Below are 22572 nucleotides of genomic sequence, written 5' to 3'. Positions count from 1 at the left end.
TGTTTCCAGTGCTCTTCAGTATCTACATGAAGCCACTAGGGGAGATCATGAGAAAATTTGGAACTGCGATAGTGACGAATATCTGTTTGGAACTGGTTGATATCAGTTTGCTATAGACTGCTAAGTTCATTTCTCTATGACAGGTTCAGGAAATGATATGGCTTTCCTGAATGCTTGCTTGCAGATAGTAGTGAGCTACATGGAAAATAAAATAAAAAAACTTGAAAATGAATCAAGACAAGACAGAGCTACTGATTGCAAGTGGTCATAATTCCAGAGGTCTGGTAGATTTTGCCTGCTCTAAATGAGATTGCGCTGCCCCAGGAAAAGGAGATAAGCAGTGTGGAAGTGCTTCTGGATCAAAATCTCTCTTTGTTTCCCAAAGTGAATCAAAGGCCAGAAACATCTTTATTAGCTTCTGTTGATCTGCCAACTGTGTTCCTTTTTGCATGTTATCCTGATGTTAGTACTGTATTCTACCTAGGTTTTTATATAGTCTGGGAACTTTAGGTGGTATACAACTTGACAGCAAGATTAGTCTTGACTACAGGAGAAATGCCTGTGCTTTTAATCGCTGATTTTAATTATTAATTTTATTTAATTGTTTTTTAAAAACTGTTTTTATTGCAAACTTGAGAGACTTTGATATTCAGCACTGTATCAATCAGTTCAATTAATCTACCTGAGACTAATTATGTTCGCTGTGTGTGTGTGTGTGTGTGTGTGTGTGTTCCAGCTTAACTCTGGAACTCCTTGAGCATTTCAATCAAACTTGGTACACAGATGACTTACTCTCTGGAAACAAATACTGTGGGGATAAGACACCCCTAACATGCCTTGGTGTGTTTGTGTGTGTGTGTGTGTGTGTGAGTGTGTGCTGGCATGCAGGTGGCACGCAAAGCCCTCTCTGCGGGCATGGGAGCCATCGCCCCAGCTCAGCTCCACCATGCATGCGCGCGAACCTCCCACTGGCCAGCTGATTTTTGGGTCTCTGCTGCACATGCGCAAGGAGGAAACGGAGCCCATGCGGGAGATATATGCAAATGCGCAGGGGGTCGTTTGCATGTGCGTGGTGTGGGGGAGCGCAGGGAGGTGCCATAAGCACCCCCCGTGGCCTGTTTTAGCTCCCCAGTAGAGAGGCCTACTAAGCCCAAAATGGGAGTTGTGCGCGCATGCATGGGGAGTGGGGGAGCATAGGTGTGTCATGCAAGACTATAGATATAATTCATTCCTTTTCCTGTCTAGCACAGGATTAGGATAAATAAACACCCGGCCAACGGCAGGTTATCAGCTAGTATTTCATAAAGAAGAGAATCCTTTTCTTCTCCATGAGAATGAATAGCTTGTAATTCTAACAAAAGCATCTATGTCTCATATTAATTTTGTTCATATTAATTAGCATCTTAAATAAACATTGCTTCTAAATAATCCATGGCTGCCTAATAGTATTTGTCACTCTCATTTCATATTTAATTTAGGTGTGTGCAATTTGAATCCTAGTTTTCTGCACATAATAAATGAACAATTTAAATGGTCTTTTAGTTGCTTGGCGGTGGCTTGAAAGGCAGTGAAATTGCCGAAATAAGCTCATTGGGCTGTGATACCATTTTGCTTGGATGTTGTGCTAGGTTGAGTTTTGACTGTGGTCATTATATGAATGAAGTAGCATTTATAATTTGTAAGATATTATTATTTTTAAGTGTGTGGTTCAGTCTATGGAATTGGTTGTGATATAAATTATATAAATTATATTAAATTGGTATATATATATTCTTGCTTAATTGGTAGTCTTTGTATGGATGTCCCTACCTTTGATTTATTTCTACTTCTGGAAGTAGTTAACATGACTTTTATTTGAGTTGGCCCTTGCAAAGAATTGCACAATGAAAGCATTATAGTTTTGTGCTCAGAGTTCCTACCTTTCTTAAGGTAATTAACATTTCTAATAATAGGTGTTATTTTCAATCTTTGACAATGGTTCATTCAACTACCTCAACATATGACCTTTTTTGATACTTTAATGTTATTGTAATCAGTTAATTAATTTGCAGTTTGGTTAAAAGCAAAGCAGCTAGTTGCTTGAAATATCTTTGAGCCTAATGAGAACCCACTTCATTTTATACAGTTAATAGGTATAATATTTGGGTGGAATCCAGGCTGTGTTTGCTGAAATACAGTAGCTAAAGCATTCTACTATTTGATTAAATCCATAGAATCCTAATAGGACTTGAATATATCTAATTTTCTCTGATCTAGGAGAATTGGGTTAAAATTTCAGTTCAGCTGTGAAATTGTTGGGTAATTTTACCTAACCACTGTTTTTTAGTTGGGAGAACATCTGCATGTTTCAGCAGTCACTATAAAGGAGAACTTAATTATATTCTTAATTTCCTTTGTGAAAATTTTTACTTGGCAGCTTGTGAATAAGAAATAATGTTAGGCGCTCACATATACTTACACTGGGAGTACCTTTATATGACGTTTTGTCTGATACACAATTTCCTCTTGTTATATTATGTATCTGACACAGGTTTGGATAAGCATTTTTCATTGATGGCTATAAAAATTGTTTGGCTTTCCCTGCTTGATAATTATGAAATATATTGGGCTTCAGTTTCCACTAAGTTGGGGAAAGCTGATATAGGTGTATGATTTTATCTATTAATTTTCACTAATTTAATTTAATTTTAATTTATTAGATTTGTAAGGTTGCCAAATTCAGAAAACCTTGGCTGGTGTATAATATTAAAAACAGATAAAAAAGAAATGACATATAAGAATTGGCATTCTCCCACAGTAACAAGAGTTTCTTCCCTATCTGATTTATATTTATATACTTTTTTCATTAAAAAAAATAGAATACCTAGGGAAAATAAGGCATGGAGAAACAGTAGATTGTAATTTACAGTAAATAAGTTGGTGATGGGAAGCCTTTCATGGTAGTTGTGCAAATTTTTAGAAATAGATATTTTGAAAATGTATAGTAGAGGGGCTACCATATCTGGGCTGGAAAAATCTAGTTTAGCTGCAGATAGATGGAATAAATTATATTTCGTTGCTACTATTTTGTCTCACTTTTTTCAACCCAAATATGATGGCCTTTGTATCTATTTTACAATAAAAATAATTCAAGCAACAGTTCTACTAGGAACTTACAGTTTTTTGCATGTCTGCATATGTAGAGAGAGCCATCAGCAGTTTCAGAATCAGCTGTACAAGTTGAAAAAAGGTGAGGCTGCTTTGAACAGTTGGAATAGGACAATTTGCCACAGTCAACTTGCTGTGGCCAATTCGCCACGACCAACTCACTGCAGGAAAACTCACCCCGCCAACTCGCCATGGGACAACCCGCTGAAGGACAATTTAACAATTCTACTTAATTATTTAAAGTAAATAAAATATTTTAATTTTTGCCATTCACATTTCATTCTGTCCCTACTTTTACATCCTTTCTTTAACGATTCTATGCACCCATTTCTTTGATATTGGTGTAACTCTTCTTCTGCAGGGAGTCCTTCTGAGACAAGTTGGCTGTAGCGAGTTGTCCTGCAGCAAGTTGGCCATGGCAAGTTGATTGTGGTGAATTGTCATAGACCCTTAACAGTTTGGAAAGAAGTACCTTACAAAAAGCACTTCTTTCAAAGGATTTGCACAGGCCTAGACAGTGGAGATGTTTTCCACACAATGGGCGCCACCAGAGAGGATGCTCTTTTTTGTTCCCTCACAGTTACAGGCAACCAGCTGTATGTCTTGGTTGTGGTCTCCATTTTCCTTTAACGTTTTTGAAATAATGACTTTGTGTTTATTTTATACAACATAGAGTATAAGGAAGCCATTTAAAATGCGTAAAACATATAGAAAGAGATTAGATTTGGCCTGCTCTGTCACCCTAAAGCTTTTAGCTTACTGAAAAACTTTCTTCCATGATTTATCAATTATTGGAATCAATATTCTTGATAAATTGCTTAAACAGTGTTTATATATCCAGTTTAAGTAACAGCTCTCTGTTCATATGATGACTTCCTTTCTTGTGTTTGACAGACAACCAAGAGGAAAGAAAAGAAAATCAAGGATTCCCAAGATACCCCAAAACAAACAAACAGCTAGGGACAAAGATGCATAAAACCCATAAAAATATGTTATTTATTTTAAGCAATTAATTTCTCTGTAGAATGTCTTTTTTTCAGGGCCAGTCTTCAGGACAGTTCTAGAACAATATGATAATGTTCTAAATTCCATACAGTGCAAACATCATTGTTTTTCTAGCTCATGACTGTCCTTAGCTACTGTTGTCATTGTTGTTTTATATTTTTGGATCCCATTTTCCTCTTTCACTTTATTTTCATGGGATGCATTTTATGGACATTTGCTAGCAGTGACCAACTTATGTGATGAATCATCTTGTAGACACTCTTCTAGAAGAAGTTTTCAAAGGATGATGTGATAGCTGACTTTGACATGAAATTAAATATACAAAACAAATATTAATTGCAGATTTTTCTCTTTTTTGGTATTTAAGTACCAAATAGATATAGGTATTTTACTTAATTGTTATGGCTACCAAAATTTAAAACATATCAATAACTTCATAGATGAGTTGGCTTTCTTGGAAATTCAGTATTCAAAATCCCTAGCGCTGCGTAATGGTGTGTGCTCCTGTTACTTGTCCCAGCTTTTGCCAATCTATCAGTTCGAAAGCATGTAAAAATGCAAGTAGATAAATATGGACCACATTGGTGGGAAGGTAACAGCGCTCTGTGCGCCTTCAGCATTTAGTCATGTCGGCCACACGACAACAGAGATATCTTCAGACAGTGCTGGCTCTTCGGCTTTGAAACGGAGATGAGCACCATGCCCTAGAGTCAGGAACGATTAGCACGTATGCGCGGGGGAACTTTTACCTTTACCTTTATGCTTATCTAGTAAAGGTGGCGTAGTTAGAAAATCTTACCAAATAGACATTAACCTAAAATAAAAAAAATGGGATCATATTCAGTTTTCCCAAGGAAGTGAACATTTGGAAATACTATTGAATAAACATGGTTGTACTCTATTTGTATATGATATTATAAAGATTTGAGAATAAAGAAAACAGTACTGTTTAAGCTACCTTCCCCTATGCTGATGGCATCTAGATTGTACATCCTTCATAAAAAGCAATTCTAAGAGATCCAGTTGGGAAAGGCAGCATTTAACTATTCCACAACTCTATAGACATGATTCTATTTTAGCTCCAGATATTTATTTTTTCTGGGTAGACAATTGAATATATCCCCAAAGAATAGGTAGGCGCTTTGATTGCATTTCCTCTGTGGCTGTGGAAGAACTCCAGTAAAACTCCGTTGAATTCAAGATCCATGACTTTTATACGTGATGATGCCTCTTATGGCACAAACACTATTTCCAAATTACCCTGCTTGACAGCAATGTTACGTCATAAGTATGACATTCTGACATTTGGTCTGCATATAAGAAAAAATGAAAAAGCTGCAAAAATCTTAAGCATCTGACTTAAGTCCTTTAAAATTGTTAAGAGTGTATTTGTTGTGTATTAATGTGGAACAAACATTTGTTAGATGTAGTAATTTTGCACTAATAGAGCAATACAGGTAGTTCTTGTTTAGTGATTGTGTCATTTAGTGACTTGATAATTATGACAGTAAGAAAAAGGTAATTTTGCAACCAAGCTTCGCATTTAAGACTTTATGTACTTTATGTACTTTTCACACATCTGTAAAGCAAAGGAAAGCTGAAGTAAGATTGTAGGCACAGTCACGGTTTCACTTAGCATCTGCTTTGCTTAATGACCGACTTGCTAGTTTGAGTTGTGCTCATGAGAGGACTACTATAACTCAGAGTCTGTATAATTAATTTGCCTGCTTTTAAAACTACAGAGACTTGTCAGGCTAGGGTCTGAGAATCGGACATGATTCAGTGGAAGAAACAAAAAAAGCCTTTGGTTAGAAGGAATTTATCACAGTACCATGTTTAAATGTTGTTATGTTCGATTGTAGGATGAGATACAACGTATAGAAATCCTTACATTGTGAATCTGATCTTTACTGATATATTTTAAAAGGACAAAGGTGGTATTCAGTCAGTTCAAAGTGGTCTGGTAGTGGAAATTTTGAGTAGTTCGGAGAACCGACATATGACCCCGCCTTCCCATCCCTGCCATTCCCAGTCCTATATTCCCTTGTGGCTCAGCTGATTCGCTCAGCAGAACACATTGCTCTGCCTCAGTTGAGCTAAATAACAGCTCAGATCACCAGCGCTGACACCGAGGATGGTCTTTGAGTGTGACGCGCAAAGCACTCTCTCATAGAACCGGTAGGAAAAGATTTGGAATCCCACCACTGGACATAATGTAACTTCACCCAAGATCTTACAGGTTTTCTAAATATTAAAAGGAGCGAACGTCGCTACGAGACGGACATGCGCTCTCAAAGCTCTGAGATTGCTACCGAAACTTTTATCGTTGGGTGGTCCAATCAGACTTAAACCATCCCGTAGAGATGGCGAATGGGAAGAATACATCCTGCTGATCTCAGGGACACCGCAAAGTCCCTGGTCGACCCAGGATAAGTTTTTCTAGCTGACGATAAAAGCACAGCCCCTAGACTGATGAAGTTGGGATGGCTCCGAACAGAAGGAAACGTAAAGAAAAAGTGTTTACAGCTGGTGAGGAACTTTTACTGTTTTAAAAGAGACTGCCTATAAAAAACTTAACATTAATTTAAATCTGAGAACAGAAGAAATAAGCAGCAGAATTAAGCTTTGAATGGTTTTGGTCAGTGTGTTATCTTGCTCTTAAATGCTATTTTTTATGGATGGAATTTATGCAAGCCTTTTAAAACGAATGGATTAAGTTTTCTTCTTCTATCTTTTTTAAAATTATTATTTCTGCAACCTATGGACTAAAATTTTCCTTCCTCATTACTACGTGTGTTTTCCTATTTTTCTCCTCTATTTTACTCAAGAATTTGATTTTTATTTTTTTTAACTTGGAATATAAAAAGAAAAGAAAAGAAAAGAAGGAAACAAAGAGAATTCTAACAACAGAGGGAAAATAAGTGCTGCTGCTCGAAGGCTGGAGGCTTGTGTATTGGGAACAAAACACTTTCACTTTCCTCACTGAACAGTCTGGCTTGGCAATTCAAAGTCTCACAGTTTGTTATAGAGCAGCGATGGCGAACCTTTTTGAACTCATGTGCCATAATTGGGGGGAGCGCAGGGGGTCGTGTGTGGGCGTGCCACACCCATAATGCAATGTGTGACCCCCTGGTGCGCATGCACGCACTACAGGCGCTCCCTCCATTTTTACATGCTTTTTTCACCTTCCCCAGGTTCCAGAGGCTTTATAGGAGCCTGGGGAGGGCGAAAACAGCCTTCCCTGCTCCCCCGGATGCCCTCCAGAGGCTTCAGGGACCTTCAGGAGGCTTCCCTGAAGCCTTCGGAGCAATCAAAATGACCCTCCAAGGAAACCGGAAGTGACTGCCTGTTTGCTTGGAGGGTCGTTTTGAGCACTCTGAAGGCTTCAGGGACCATCCGGAGGCTTCCATGATGCCTTCGGAGCGCTCAAAACGACCCTCCGAGCAAACTGGAAGTAACTTATGGTTTGCTTGGAGGGTGATTTTGAGCGTTCCGAAGGCTTTAGGGAACCCTCTGGAGAGTCCCTGAAGACCTTTTGAGCAAACCGGAAGTCCGTTCCCTAACATAAAGCCTCTGAAGCCTGGGGAGGGTGAAAAATGGCTTTAAAAAAGGCTGAACTCAGCTGGCCAGGTCACGCATGCGCGCTGGCCAGCTGACAGGGCAGTGCCTCGCGTGCCCTGACAAATGGCTCCACGTGCCACAAGTTTGCCATCACTGTTATAGAGAGTGATAAGAACCAAAGGACAAATTGTTTGCACAGGTGTCCTTTTGAACTATATCTCTAACCAGAGAAAATGAAAAGAAGATTTTACTGTGAATTTATGTTTAACCTTGTAAAAATCCTTCAAGCCAGAGCAGCAGTATTTGTCAGCTGGAAATTATGGCACAACTTCAACAGTAGAAAGAAGCTTTAAGTTTGCAAAAGATAATGCTTGAAATTCAGAAATTATCAAACACATTTGAGAGGATGGAGAAGAAGTTAGAAAATCTAGAGTATCTAACGGTAAAATATGAAGAAGAAGTTGGAGATGTTTATCAAGTGGAAAAAGTGGAAGTTAGAGTCCTAAAAACCAAAGAGAAAAATGACCACAAAGAAATCAAATCCGCTGATATCTATGGTGATTGGTTCGTGTCTGGAAATGGAAAGAGTGGAATATGGAAAGAGGAATTAAATGGAGGGGAACTCTACCCCAGATGGCAAGATACAAAAGAAGAAAAATCAAAATAATTTATGGATTTAAAGAGAGAAATTTTATTATCAACATCATTGATAATACCACTGACAATTAAAGATAAGCTGATCAAGGAAACAGAAGAAGGGCATCGAAATTACATGAGAGACTCAATAAGCAATGTGTCAGCGTTCCAAATATCATGCAGAATTAAATCAGAGTCTAAGGCAAAACTACCCTTAAAGTTCCAATTTAATAAGTCAGACATGTTGGCAACGAACTGTGGAATCCCAATTCTGGAAGTTACCTAGGATTCCCAACCAGTTGAAAGTTCATGATCTTGACCCCACACCCACTAATCCATCACGTGGTCCAATCTTCTTCTTCCACGCTGTCATCTCCACCCCACTGGTTCCGGTCAGATGCCAAGGTGCGGAGACAAAGAATAACCTTGAGCTTTTAGAAATGAATTTTTTATTTTGAAAACAATGCATTCTACCCATTGCTATTCCCCCCCCCCTAATGAATATGCATACTAAAGATGAAGCTAGAAGAGAGAGTGTGGCAGGCCAAAGATTCTTAAAGGAACCGCTGCAGGCCTGACACAATGAGTTGCAAAGAGGAGTCCATACAAATTTGATTAAGGAGATGATTAGAGGACTGATACCACAAATGGCAGAAGACATGAGATTGTTTTGCTACTGGAAAGATACAGGTTGATAGATGAAAGTGTATAATCTAAAACTAATGAAATTTAGTGAAATAAGTGACAATAGATATGGTTAAATAATCAACCGATAATGATAATAATGTATACATATGTATTGGTATGACAAGTAGTAATTGGATATGCATATTGACTGGTACCTATGAAAGGAAGATTAGAAATTATTTGGTTATATATAAAGGTTAATAAAAAAGAACTAAGTTGAATTTAGCTAAGTTTTGATTATTGGGGAGGGAAATGCTATGATAATGGGTAGAGTTAAATGAAGGAGGGATAATGATAACTGTGTGTGTGTGTGTGTGTGTGTGTGTGTGTATATGTGTGTGTGTGTGTGTGTGTGTGTGTGTTGTATTTGTGCTGATAAAATAAAGGGAGACTAGTATAGATCCATTTCGAGCTATTTAGCTCTCATCAGCTAGCCATACCCTTACTGGGATTCGAACCTGGGCTGTATTATACACTAGACATATATATGTGTGTGTGTGTGTGTGTGTGTGTGTGTGTGTATGGATGGATGGATGGATGGATGGATGGATGGATGATGTATGTATGTATGTATGTATGTATGTATGTATATATGTATGTATGTGTACAACATAAGGAAATTGGATGTAAATTGTAAACAGTGATTTGGAAAGGAGGATTAGAAATTTTTGTTACTAAATATTGTTGATGTTTAGTCATAATAGGCCATAAGGATATAGTGTTATTGGAGGATATTAGAAATAACAAATGAAATGCCAGTATGTGATCAGGTTTTAAATCTTGGTACATTTTATGATGAAGGACATTTAAACTATTATAAAATGAAAATGGAGGTATGATGATGGTAATATGTATAAAAATATCTGATTTAAAATACTTGAGTTAATACGAATTTTGTGACGACAGTGGAAGAGACGCACAAAAGCTTTTTGTAACCAACTGACACATTTTCTACAGTATGTAAAGAAGGAGGATTCTTTGTGTTGTGTTTGTTTTGAAAATTTAAAATAAAAAAACTTTTAATAAAAAAATAAAGTAAAGCAGGAAGACTGTAATTGGGGTCTGTGGGTCTGTCTGTCTCACAAGAACAAAGAATGCTTATCAACAGGAAATATGCATGTGTAAAGCTTGTAGCAATTATGGGTAGCTAGAAAATTGATAAAAGTAACAAGAATTAGACAACTTGCAGACCTCAGCTAAAAGTTAGGAATAGAGATGGGCGGCAGCAAATGAAATGTCTATTAGACAACTCCTGGGGCATTCATTAGCCAAGGCTTAGGAATGGGACAGCTATAGATCAATAGAACAAATTGTAGAATTATTGCTAAAATGATTTTTAGAGGATATTTCAATACAATACAATACAATAGTAGAGTTGGAAGGGACCTTGGAGCTCTTCTAGTCCAACCCCCTGCCTAGGCAGGAAACCCTATACCGTTTCAGACAAATAGCTATCCAACATCTTCTTAAAGACTTCCAGTGTTGGGGCATTCACAACACAACACAACAGAATAATTTCTTATTATTTCACCTTGTCCCGCCTTCTCCTTTAGTGAAAATATATAAAGCTTTCTTAATCCTTTGTTCTTGGTTCTTGGCCTTTTGACCAGGAAACCTTTTCCTTGGAGTATGCCAATTAGAAGCAATCAGAAAACCTGACAAAAAAATATTAAAAAGAGTTCCAGAAACAGATGAGATATAATCAGAAGCTTCCTTTGAGTCTTTTAATTATTAAAACATTGATATGGAAGAAGGTATTGTTTAAGACGTTTGATTGTATACCAGGTAGGGATGAGCAAGCTATATCTCCCCAATTCTCTTTTTGCAATTCTTCGAATTCCATCTCAACAAATCATGGATGACATATCTCTTCAGCACTCGGGTGAAAAATACATAAAAACTTGGGTATTCCTTTTCATAGAAATATATCGGTATAGAGAAAAACCCTAACTCAAATTAAGGAGGAATCATTTAACCACAGAGAACTAATCTGCTGTAATGATTAAAGCATCAAGTTAGAAACTGAAAGACTGTGACTTCTAGTGCTGCTGTGAACACAAAGCCAGCTGTATGATCTTAGGCTTGTCACTTTCAGTCCTAGGAAAGAGACAGTGGAGAACCATGTCTGAAAAACGCTATCAAGAGCCGTGGTGGCGCAGTGGTTAGAATGTGGTACTGCAGGCTACTTCTGCTGATCATCGGCTGCCAGCAGTTCAAATTTCACAAGGCTCAATATTGACTCAGCCTTCCATCCTTCCGAGGTTGATAAAATGAGGACCCAGATTGTTGGGTCAATGTGCTGACTCTGTAAACTGATTAGAGAGGGCTATAATGCGATATATAAGTCTATCAAGAAAATTGCAAGGACTTGTCCACGTAGTCTCCAAGAACCAGACAAAATTTAACAGAAGAAGAACAAGAACAACAACAAAAAAGACCATGAGAACTGCCTGCTTCCTGAAATTTTACATCCCTGGAGGTACAGGTAAAGATTGGGCACCCATTTATTCAGGATAGTGGCATGGATAAGACACCCGCTGGAGGTAAAACTAGAAGATTGGAATAAATTATATTTCGACTGTAGAATCTATAAAAAAACAAAGGAAAAAGAAAACAGTCTACACCCAAAACCAGCGCTTCCTTTCTGTATCATATGGCCCCCACCTACTTTGCAGCCCTCAAGCCATCTAAAAAATTAGTGTGATCCTTGTTGTATATTCTGATTAAGGGTTTAAAAATAAGCTTCAAAACCTTAAATTAAGTTTTGGAATGAATAAACAGCCAGTGTTTTTCTTCGAGAAGTGATACAGTGGTTGTAGTATGTAGACAAACCAAGATTTTTAGGGGATACTAAAATGTTTTCGAGACCAAGCCCATCAGTAACTTTCTTCAGTAATTTACATGAATATAGATTATCTTAGTCTGTTATATCAGGAAAGACTTGCATAGTACTGACAAGTCAGCTGAAATTGACAGTGACAGTTTTGAATTGAAAAACAACATATGACATCTACCTAATATTTCACAGCAATTTCAGTGATATTGTCAGGCCCAAAACCAAGAATGACAGGTGAATGGTTCTTCGAAGCTGAGTTCTTTATTGTCTCACACCTATAGACAAAATCCTGCCATCTTGAGCACTCTACTGTCTGCATCTACAATATACTCTGTGAGCAATTCAGGAGGGGCTGTTTCCACCCTCTTTCTGTCCCACATAATATTTGGACTGAGCTGCCTCTTACTCTTCTGAAATGCACTCCCTTTCTCCTGGGAATCTACCTCCTTACTATGTTCTATCACATCTCTCCAGAATATGTCTTACCAAATGTCTACTGAGTGCCTTGATCTAGTAGGATTCAGCTTCTCTTTATTTGTTCCCATCTAAGCCATTACTAAATTCAGACAATTTAGCTTCTCTCTATCCTCACCTGGGTCTGATGATAAGTAGAACATGATGACATTAAAATATTGATGATACCTTATTCTAGATTCCTATGTGTATTCTCTTAATAGTTTTGTATAGAGTTGCCTTACCCGTACTGGGGTTCTGAAGGTATGTTGGGACCAAGTTTAAAATAAAAAAGTGTCAACAAATCCTGGGTTACCAAGTTAGGAACAACTAACATAAATGTCAGTTCATGGCTATAAAATGAAAACTTGACGGATTCCATTTCACGTATCCAAATAACAATCCCTTCTCCATAGTGAGGGGAGGAGTATCCAGGATAGGATGGGTTGACCTTGTGTTCTCATTGATTGGGCTGAGTCAGATAAGCTCTTTGGGCCACGTCCTGGTCACCAGGTACCACCCAGTTATCGACTCAGCCCCTCAACGGGTGGCTGTGATCATCCCAAGCTCCTGGAAAATTTTAAAGAAAGGATTGAACTCACTGTTAACTTGATTGCATTCGCTGCCTCCCTGCCTGAGTGAGTAACTGGCTCTTGGCTGATTCGCTGGCCGGGAAGAGAGAGAGAGAGCATACACAGCAAGCCCTTCAGGGCAACGTACAGCCCAGGTCATAAAGAGAGACCTAGGGCACTAATCAAGACTGCGGGCGAGAGGACGCTCCCCTAGAAGCCCCGGGAAGGCAGTCACGTCAGAGAGGCTCAGCTGCTGCCGGAGCGTTCCGCCCCCCCGGGGGGTCAAGTGGCGAACCGCAGCGTTTTTAAATGCAGCGGAGCACCCGTGCCTGCCTGCAAGTGCCGGAGAGAGATAGCAGCCCGCAGGAGCTCGCAAAGCTCGGAAGAGAGCGGAGGAAGCGAGAGACAGAGCTCTCCAGCAGCAGCGGAAGTTGCGTGGCAGTCCCAAAGACACAAACCGCTTCCACGTGTTCCCAGGGAGAGGAACGTTTTGAATTTGGAGCCGGTGGCCATTTTGGAACCACGTGATCCAAGATGGCGGCACCCAGCAGCACAGAGAATGCCAGCAAGACTCAAGCCTCCAGCCCAGCACCCAGCAGTCCCACCGGAGGAGCAGAGGAGCAACTAACCAGGTCAGAGACTTCTACAGAGGCTGCTAAGGGAGGAGGAGGCGGCAAGGCGAAGACAAAGAAAAAACACGTCTCCTCCAAGGGGGCCAAAGAGACAGGCTGCAGCTCCAAGCCTCCAAAGCCTGGCTCTAAATACGAAAGGCGGAGGCACCAAGCCTTGGAGCGCATTTACCACAAGGCCAGCAGCAAGAGGGCTACCCCTGGCCAGGAAGCTGGGGAAGGATTTCCAGGGATTCTTTCTCCTGCAGGACTGCAGATGGGGAAACCCCCCACCACCACAGGTGAGGATTCCCTTTGATACTTCGGGCATCTGGGAGGCTGCACAAGGATGGCAATCACCCCCACACCCCACAGCAGCGGGACCCTCACCACAGCCCTTCCCGTCCACACCTACTGGCACAGGAGCTGGAATACCACCCACATCAGGGATGCAGGGCCTTCCAGCAGTGCATGGCAGCAGCCTTGCAGCAGCCACAGATGTAGACCCAGGCAGCCCCTGTGCCGAGGGTCTCAGAAGGGCTAGAGACTCAAGAGGAAGATTTTCCAAAATCACCTGCCTCCTCCCAGGGGGATAGCGATTCGGATTCCGAAGAGGGCGAAATTAGAGAGGATAGACTCTCTGAGGACAAAGGCATGCCTCCTCCCAAACCTACCTTCTCCAGATTGTTCCACCCCTCTTTGTACAAATCCCTTCTGCTCAAGACCAAGAGATCTGCCAAGCTTGGCAACAGGTCAATAGAAGCCCCGGTACAAACCCAGGGATTTTCAGCGGAAAATATTTTTGAGGAGCAGGCCATCGAGGCAGACACGGTGCCCACACCCAATTATTTCCTAGACATGATCAAGCGGCAATGGGCCTCTCCCACGGCAGGCCCCATGCCCACTTCCACAGACAAGACCTTCTTCAAAGTGGACAGGGACATGGCCCAGGTGCTTTCGCAACCCACCATTGACACGCCTGTCACGACCCTGCATACGCCTACTAACATGCCAGGGGAACCAGAGAATACCCTGAAGGCGGAAGACAAAAAAGCAGACCTCACCTTACAGAGGACGTATCAAGCAGCAGCCTGGGCAGTGAGAGCAGCCACCACCGTCACCTTCTTCAACCCGTCTTCTCTGCTGTGGCTGCAAGACCTGCAGCAGTGAATTCCCATTTCGGATGGCAGAGCCCATCAAGAAATCAACAAGCTGGTGGCCACCACCCAATTCTCCTCAGATGCTACCTTAGCTGCAGCCAGGTTTGCCTCCAGGGCAATTGCCTCATCTGTGGCATCTCACAGGCTGCTTTGGCTGAAGCAGTGGAAAGCGGAAGTACGCCACAAATGGCGCCTGGAATCGGCCCTCTTCATGGGAAAATCCCTCTTTGGAGCAGCCCTCGACCCATTCCTGGTAGAGAACAAGGACAAGCGGAGGGTGCTTCCCACCGTTCACAAGAAGTCCAACTTCAGGGGGGGCATACCCTAGATGCCCCAACTCCCGGGGGCAGGATTTTGGGTCCTCCTTCCGGGGTCAGGATTCCTTCAGCGGGTTGGAGTTTGGGGACTCGGGCCCCAGGCAGTACCAGGGAGGTTTTTCATCCAGACAGAGATACCCAGATAGACAGCAGAGGGGCAGGCAGCAGAAGAGGCCCTTTCGAGGGGGCGGAGGAGGAGGCGGTGGGCGTTCCTTCCGCAAGAACTAGATCTAGACCTAGCTCACCTCCCATTGGGGGTGCTTGGCATACTTCGCTGACCACTGGGACTTAACATCCTCCGACTTGTGGGTCCAGAATATCATTCAGTGTGGTCTCTCACTCGAGTTCCTCTCAAACCGCCTGAGTTCCTTTTGGAGCTGCCCTGTCTCAAGCAACCTGGCCCGGAGGTTGCTGATGCAGGAGGCCATCCAACACCTGTTGGACATCAGGGCCATCCAGCCAGTGCCTCTAGAGCAGCAAGGCCAGGGGTATTACTCTATTCTCTTTGTAATTCCTAAGGCCTCAGGCGGCTGGAGAGCGATTCTTGACTTGAAATGCCTGAACCGTTTCATCTGCTATCGGAGGTTTAAAATGCATTCACTGCATTCCATCCTGGAAGGGATTAGGCAGGGAGATTTTCTCACCTCCATAGACCTCACAGAGGCCTACATGCATATACCCCTAGCCCCAGAACACCACAAGCATTCAGATTCTGCTACCTAGGGCACCACTTCCAGTATTGAGCCCTGCCTTTTGGGTTGTCATCCGCCCCTCGAGTTTTCACAAAGGTAATGGCGGCATTGGCAGCTCACCTGAGGCAGGTTCCTGTTTGAATTCAATGTTATTTAGATGACCTGATGTTGCAGTCGTCCTCCTTCAAGGGTGTGCTACGAGATCTGGACACTACTATGGCAGTCCTGAGAGACCACTGGTTTTCGGGAAACCTGGCCAAAAGCCACCTTCACCCTTCCACTAGTCTGGTCCACCTAGGAGCCCTGATACAGAGGCAGGCACGGTTTCTCTGTCATCAGAAAGACAGCTCTCTCTTAGGCAGCTAGCTGCTCAGGTAGCCAGGTGGCATAGGGTATCCTTAGCCACACTGTCCAAGCTGCTTGGCACCATGGCATTGGCATTGTCCCTTGGGCTCGGTTCCACACCAGAGACCTCCAATGGTTCTTTTTGCCTTTCCAGCGAAGGTGCATGAGCTGCTCCCAGACCAAGGTTCTTCTGCCCACAGAAGTATCCTGCTCACTGACTTGGTGGACGTCCCTGGCAATCTCCAAGGGTGAGATCTTCAGAACGCCAGACAGGGTGATGGTAACAATGTACGCAAGCCTGTTCGGATGAGGCACCCATCTGAGGGCTCAGATGGCGCAAGGACAATGGAACCAGGTGGAACTGACTCACAACATAAACTGGTTGGAGCTTAGGGTGGTCCGCCGGGCCCTCCTTCAATTTCGTCACTTTGTCAGGGGCAGCCACATCTTAGTCCTCACAGACAACATCACTACCAAGGCTCATATAAACAGACAGGGGGGACCAGATAGAAGGCCCTCATGAAGGAGGCCAAACGACTGGGGCAGTGGGGTGAAAGGAACCTTCTGTCATTGACTGCAGAACATATAGCGGGGGTGGACAACATCAGAGCTGACTGGCTCAGCTGGACCGAGGTGGACAATTCAGAGTGGAGGCTGCAGCCGGCAATATTCGAGGAAGTGGCAAGGCACTTTGGATGCCCGTAGGTCGACCTACTCGCCACCCCTCTCAATGCCCAGCTCCCGAGGTTTTGTTCCAGGTATCAGATATGGGGACAGAGGGGGTGGACGCTCTCCGATGTCCATGGCCCCGGGGGCTCCTCTATGCCTATCCACCATTACCCCTGATTCCCAAGGTCATACAGAAAATCCTGCGGGAGGGGGCAGAGGTGATGGTGATTGCCCCACACTGGCCCCAGAGGCCTTGGTTTGCTGATCTCCAATCTCTCTCAGTGGACAGGCCCTGGAGGATCCCCCAGGAGAGGATCTCCCACAGCCAGGGATTGCTGGAGCACCTGGACCCTCAGTGGCTTCAGTTGACCGCTTGGCGCTTGAGGGAAGGCCACTTGTCCCCCAGCGTGATACAGACTATTCAGGCGGTTCGCAGACCTTACACAGAGCACATTTACGGTGCTACATGGCATGCCTTTTCAACATGGTGCAACTCCAGGGGTCACGATCCGGTTTGAGCCATGATCCCGCAGGTTCTGGACTTCCTTCAGGCAGGCCTGGACAGAGGGTTAGTTCCCAACATGATTAGGAGACACATCTCGGCCATCTCATCGGTACTTCTGTGTGGTAGGTCTCAAACCTTGACTCACCACCCCATGATCAGGCGATTCCTCAAGGGGGCATCAATCTTAAGCCACCCACGGTACACAGGTACCCCTCCTGGGACTTGCATAAGGTGTTGGACGCTCTGACAGGCCCTCCTTTCGAATCCTTTCTGCCCGGACTCCTCTCACCGTTAGAGAGGAAGGCTCTGAGGATTTACCTCAAAAGAACCTGGCTGAACAGGAAGTCTGAACCCCTGTTTGTCTCTTTCCAGCCAGGATCCCTGGGGAACAAGGTGACATCCATAGGCAGGTGGTTACAAACCTGTATTGTTCTTGCCTACCAAGCACGGGGGTCTGAAAACACCGAGCTCTATTACAGCGCATTCCACACGAAGCGTAGCCACCTCAATGGCTCATTGACTGAGATCTGTAGGGTAGGTACGTGGTCTTCCCTCTCACCATTCGTGAGGAACTCAAACTGGATTTCTTTGCCTCTGCAGAGGCTTCATTTGGGCGTAGGGTGTTGCAGGCTGTGCACAGGGTGGAGGTGACACCTCACCAGGCATAAAGTTTGTGTGAGCTCTTAACATGGGTAACCCTCCCTAGGGACGTGTAAGCTTGGGTACGTCCATCCCGGCTACCCCTCCCCTCACTATGGAGAAAGGGCATTGGTACTTACCTGATACACCTCTTCTCATAGTGGGAGGGGAATATCCAGCCCCTCCCTGATATGGTTATGTAACATGAACGTTACGTTTGATGGTTGAGCTGTTCTGCTGAAGTAAAGGTTGAAACTAAGATAAAGTCTGGAGTGGATGGCCCAGCGAGTTGGATAAGGTTCTTTGCCGATAACTGGGTGGTACCTGGTGACCAGGGCGTGGCCCAAAGAGCTTATCTGACTCAGCCCAATCAATGAGAGGACAAAGTCAACCCATCCTATCCTGGATACTTCTCCCCCACTATGAGAAGAGGCATATCAGGTAAGTACCAACACCCTTTTAATGAAAATTTTCTATCTCTAATATTATAAGTATTGTATGATCTGTGCTGTCATGTAGTTTTTTTAAAAATTAGGTTTAAGATTGAAACGTTTACATTGACTAATGTTAAATTACTTAAAGGACTTCTGGTCTTCAGAAGTCTTTCCTTTCCAATAATAAATGGCTATGGAAGAGATGTTTGTTTAATGATAGCTCTCAGTTAACACATGAACATTCTATGCCCATAGAACAACTTCTTGGAAAGGAAGGGAGAAGACACCACTTAAGTCTCTGAACTATAGGGAGTAGAACTATAGTCTATAGAATCCTCCAAAAGGTTTTGGAGTACATTGTGTGAAGCAACAAGGAGAAGAAAATCCTCCAAGGAGGTCCAGTCTGTGGTGGCTTTCACTGTTGATTAACCTACAGTAAGGAATCAATCTATTGAGAACATTATTAAATAAGATTCAAATAGAAAAATTGTCCCTCTTCTTATTTAATTTCCTGGTATCTGGGAGACTGTATGTTTCCAGAGTCTATTTCTGAAATATATCGGCTTATCTTTGAAGTGTTGAGTGTGCACTCAGTGCTGCTTACATCTTTTACACCCATAAGCAGGACAGCAAAAATGCATAAAAACCACCCAGAAATTATAGTGATTTATAGATAGTAAAATAATGGCATAGAGATACAAATTCTGTTCTGTCTGGATAGTTCTGTAAATTGTGTATTGATTATGTTAATACAACTAGTGTCTCTATTACTTGTCTGCTGATACTGCTCAAACATGCAGATCGAATGCTTTTTTTGCTTGAAAAGTTTTATTCTAGTGGGAACAGTCATATAAAATGAGTGAAAAGATGAACTTTTAATTCTCATGAACCAAAGAGTTTATAAGACAACTGTGTATTGAACTATAGGAAATGCAAAATGCAGCCCCAACAAATGTGGACAATTATGTTAAGTCTAACCCCTTTTCTTATATAGTCTCTTCTGTAACTTTTGTTCCTGAATTAAGCTTATTTTCTTTCATGTTCCTTAAGAAAACCATTTTAAAAAGGATTCAGAATCAATAGCAATCTATTTTTATAGTTTATTTTGGGATATGTGGCTTTTCTTACTTTGTTTAAAAAGCTGAAAAGAGCCTCAGTCATTCAGGACAGTAGGTATCTTAAAAAATTTATTAACCTGAGCTTGTGTAAAAGAAAATAGACTTTTTTTTTCAATTATCCAAAGCCTTTATTTTTATTATAGCTTGTAATAGCATAAATGCAATAAATCACAGCTTTTTTCATCTGTAAACAATTTCCTTTAAGATTAAATGTGCCTTCTTATTGTGTTCTTGCAGATTTATACTCACTGAATCTCTCCACCATTCTTTCCTTTCTTAAGTCTCAAGTGTACATCTCTTAAGCTTGGCCTTTATATAAAGAGGCATCGTAATCAAAAATGGAATCTGTGACTGTAGAACATAAGGCATGTAATGAATTTAGTTCTATAGGTTTTCTTGGTTGTGTTCAAAGACTTTTTTATTTTGCTCTATATATCTGTCATTAAATTTAGAGAACCTCATCTTTCACTGTTTCAGGTAGCTATTTCAGGTAGCAATCATTTCTTGCTTTAACATAATGGGTAGAATTCATTCATTCATTCATTCATTCATTCATTCATTCATTCATTCATGCAATCAATTTCTATACCTGCCCATCTCAATTAGTGACTCTGGGTGGCTTATAATTTCAAAAGTATAAAACCATTAAAATAAATAAAAATATTTTTAAAACAATGAACATTTTGAAAACAATAGAATAGAATAGAATAATTTTATTTGATTAGCCGCAACCCTCTCCCGAAGGACTCGGGGCGGCGTACAATCAAAACGGATAAAAATACACATAAGACAAACATATATACAAAAAGAACAGAGACATATACATATGTGCATGGAGGAGAGTTGACTTATAAGTGAAAGACAATTAAAAACACAATTTAAAATCCCCTTAAATAAAATTACTAAATTAAAAAACCCATCAGGAGCGTTACGAAGTTATGGTTGAGCCAGGCCAGCTATTTGGAAAAGGTGGGTCTTGAGCTTGACACGGAAGGAGCGGAGGTCAGTAGTGGTCCTAATATCCGGGGGGGAGGTCATTCCACAGGGCTGGGCCCGCCACAGAGAAGGCTCTGCTCCTAGGCGCCGCCCCATGGCACTGTCTGGTGGACGGCACCTGGAGAAGTCCCTCTCTGTGCGAGCGGATGGGTCGTAGGGATGTATGGGGCAGAATACGATCCTGCAGGTAACTAGGTCCTGAGCCAGTATATACTAGGTCCTGAGCCAGTATATACTTAGAAAAACATCTAAGTATATACAGCAGCTGAGATACTTGGGCAGTTAACAGTAAAACCCGAAAACGGGGCCCTTAATACATGGGCCCTTAATATATTCAGCACCCCAGGTTTGGGGAGACAGCCAAAATTTTAAAGCCTTACCAAAGACCAAGAGGGTTGAAGTCACTCTAATCTCCAAGGGGAAGTTATTTTATAGACCAGGGGTTATTGTAGAAAAGGTGTCTTCTAGTCCCCACCAGCTGACACTTCTTGGCTGACAGCATCTTCAGCATGCCCAATCAGCTTATTTTGTTTACCACGCCCAAGTGATACAGTTTCCTTTTTAAAAAATAAAATTCTGGAAGCCAGAGATGAGGGACTGTCTAATTACATAATTGTGTCTCCTACATGGGTAGCATCCAACAGCAAAAAATTTAACAACAACAATAATAATAATCCACAGCACATTTTATAATAATAATAACAACAGCAACAACAACAATAATTTATTAAACACAAATGCCTTCTGACTTCCCATGACTGTACAATTCTCACATATGTGAAAATCTGGGATCCAAACCATATTTCCCACTGTGGACAGTATTGTAATTCGAGAGATTGGCTCTTCAGTGAAGTCATCAGAAGGGCTTGGGAAAGGGTTGCTAATTTGTTGAATTCTCTATGGAAATATATTAATTAGTTTATTGTTATTTTTGAGCTGTGCCTATTTGGTTGCTGCATTAGTTACCTATAAGCTTCCAAACTTGATATAGTTGTTGTTATCTATAAGCTTGACATGGTGCTGTGTCCAGTTATTTGGAAGTCCAGTTTCTTCAGAAATGATTTTTCTGATGCTATGAAGTCATCAAGAAACATGCTGCTTACAGTGATGGTGGTTGGGAAACTGGACCAGAGTTAGCTTTCTCTGTTGTTGTTTCAATGCTCTGAAATGTTTTGCCCCAGATGTATGCCTTTGTTATGCAAATTCCAAATCTATTGATTTTCCCATTTTTACCAGCTACTTTACTTTGTCACAACAGAAATCATTTGTATTCTCTATTCTATACTATACCATTTATGTCTTGGCCCGAAACAAATGTTCAGTAATGGAGTTAGCAGCACTGCCATCCAAACAGAAAATGCTAATGCCTTCTAATCACTGTTTTGCAAGAGATTGTGTGTTGCAGTGAGATTAAAAAAGCACTGATAAAGGAAAAGGTTAGATGAGCTATGATGCAGCACTTGTATGTGTTTTAAGAGTGCAACTTCTCTCATCATAGCTTATCATTTGCTTAGCTTTATCATCATTTTATTTAATTGCATTTCTTCAGTTTCATAGAGTAAGGCATCAAAAACAGGGGACATGGCAATTTTGCAAAATATTGGAACAGCATTTTGCAATTGCTCTTAAATTATGAGTATGGCATTCCCATACTCCCACTAATGAGTGATACATTTAATAAATGCAAATCAGGTGGATACTCATTTTAATACAGTCACTGAAGCAGATATTGTGTCATGAAATAACAAACCATTTTTGGTTTCCAGCAGACATAGAACTTCATCCACCATGCTAGTAAGACTGATTATCTCTGGACTGTTTGGTCTTTTTAATTAACAAGTATTAGTGATTACGTAATTATTGTGGATGGAATTGCTAGTAGACATGTTGTTTGTCCAACAGTAGTTGATCAATTGTACAATATTTGCATTTTATTAAGGTGTTTATAGGACATGTTCTATCTCTCTAAAGTTATTTGGTGTGGCTTCGTTAAGAAGTGACTACAATTTAGCGGACATTGCAGTTTGTGAGGAAATTATAGATATGCTCTGAAGAATTATAGAATGTAAGAAGTCTCTGTGCCATTTTCCTCCTCTTTCTTCCACAATGAGAGAACTGGGTGTGTTTTCCTTGAGATCCTCTTTGCAATTCTAAGTTCCAAAGATAGCAACAGTAAATTATATGAGAAATAC

General features: G+C 41.5%; 1 protein-coding gene across 10 annotated transcripts in view; it reads left to right on the top strand.

Moving 5' to 3' along the window:
* ZNF521 (zinc finger protein 521) overlaps positions 1-22572 on the top strand; it is a 309282-nt gene that overhangs the window by 13647 nt on the left and 273063 nt on the right. The window contains exon 1 of one of the 10 annotated variants that reach the window (XM_081950987.1): positions 18249-18273. The exons of the other annotated variants lie outside the window; for them this stretch is intronic. Within the exon in view, the coding sequence (XP_081807113.1) occupies positions 18255-18273 (19 nt within the window). The 5' untranslated portion in view covers positions 18249-18254. Of the gene's footprint in view, positions 1-18248; positions 18274-22572 lie in introns of those variants that run through there. 10 annotated transcript variants of the gene reach the window in all.

Source organism: Natrix helvetica (assembly GCF_964273705.1).
Source record: "Natrix helvetica genome assembly, chromosome: 4".
In the NCBI taxonomy this organism is placed as follows: Eukaryota; Metazoa; Chordata; class Lepidosauria; order Squamata; family Natricidae; genus Natrix; species Natrix helvetica.
This window is presented reverse-complemented; position numbering and strand designations above follow the sequence as displayed.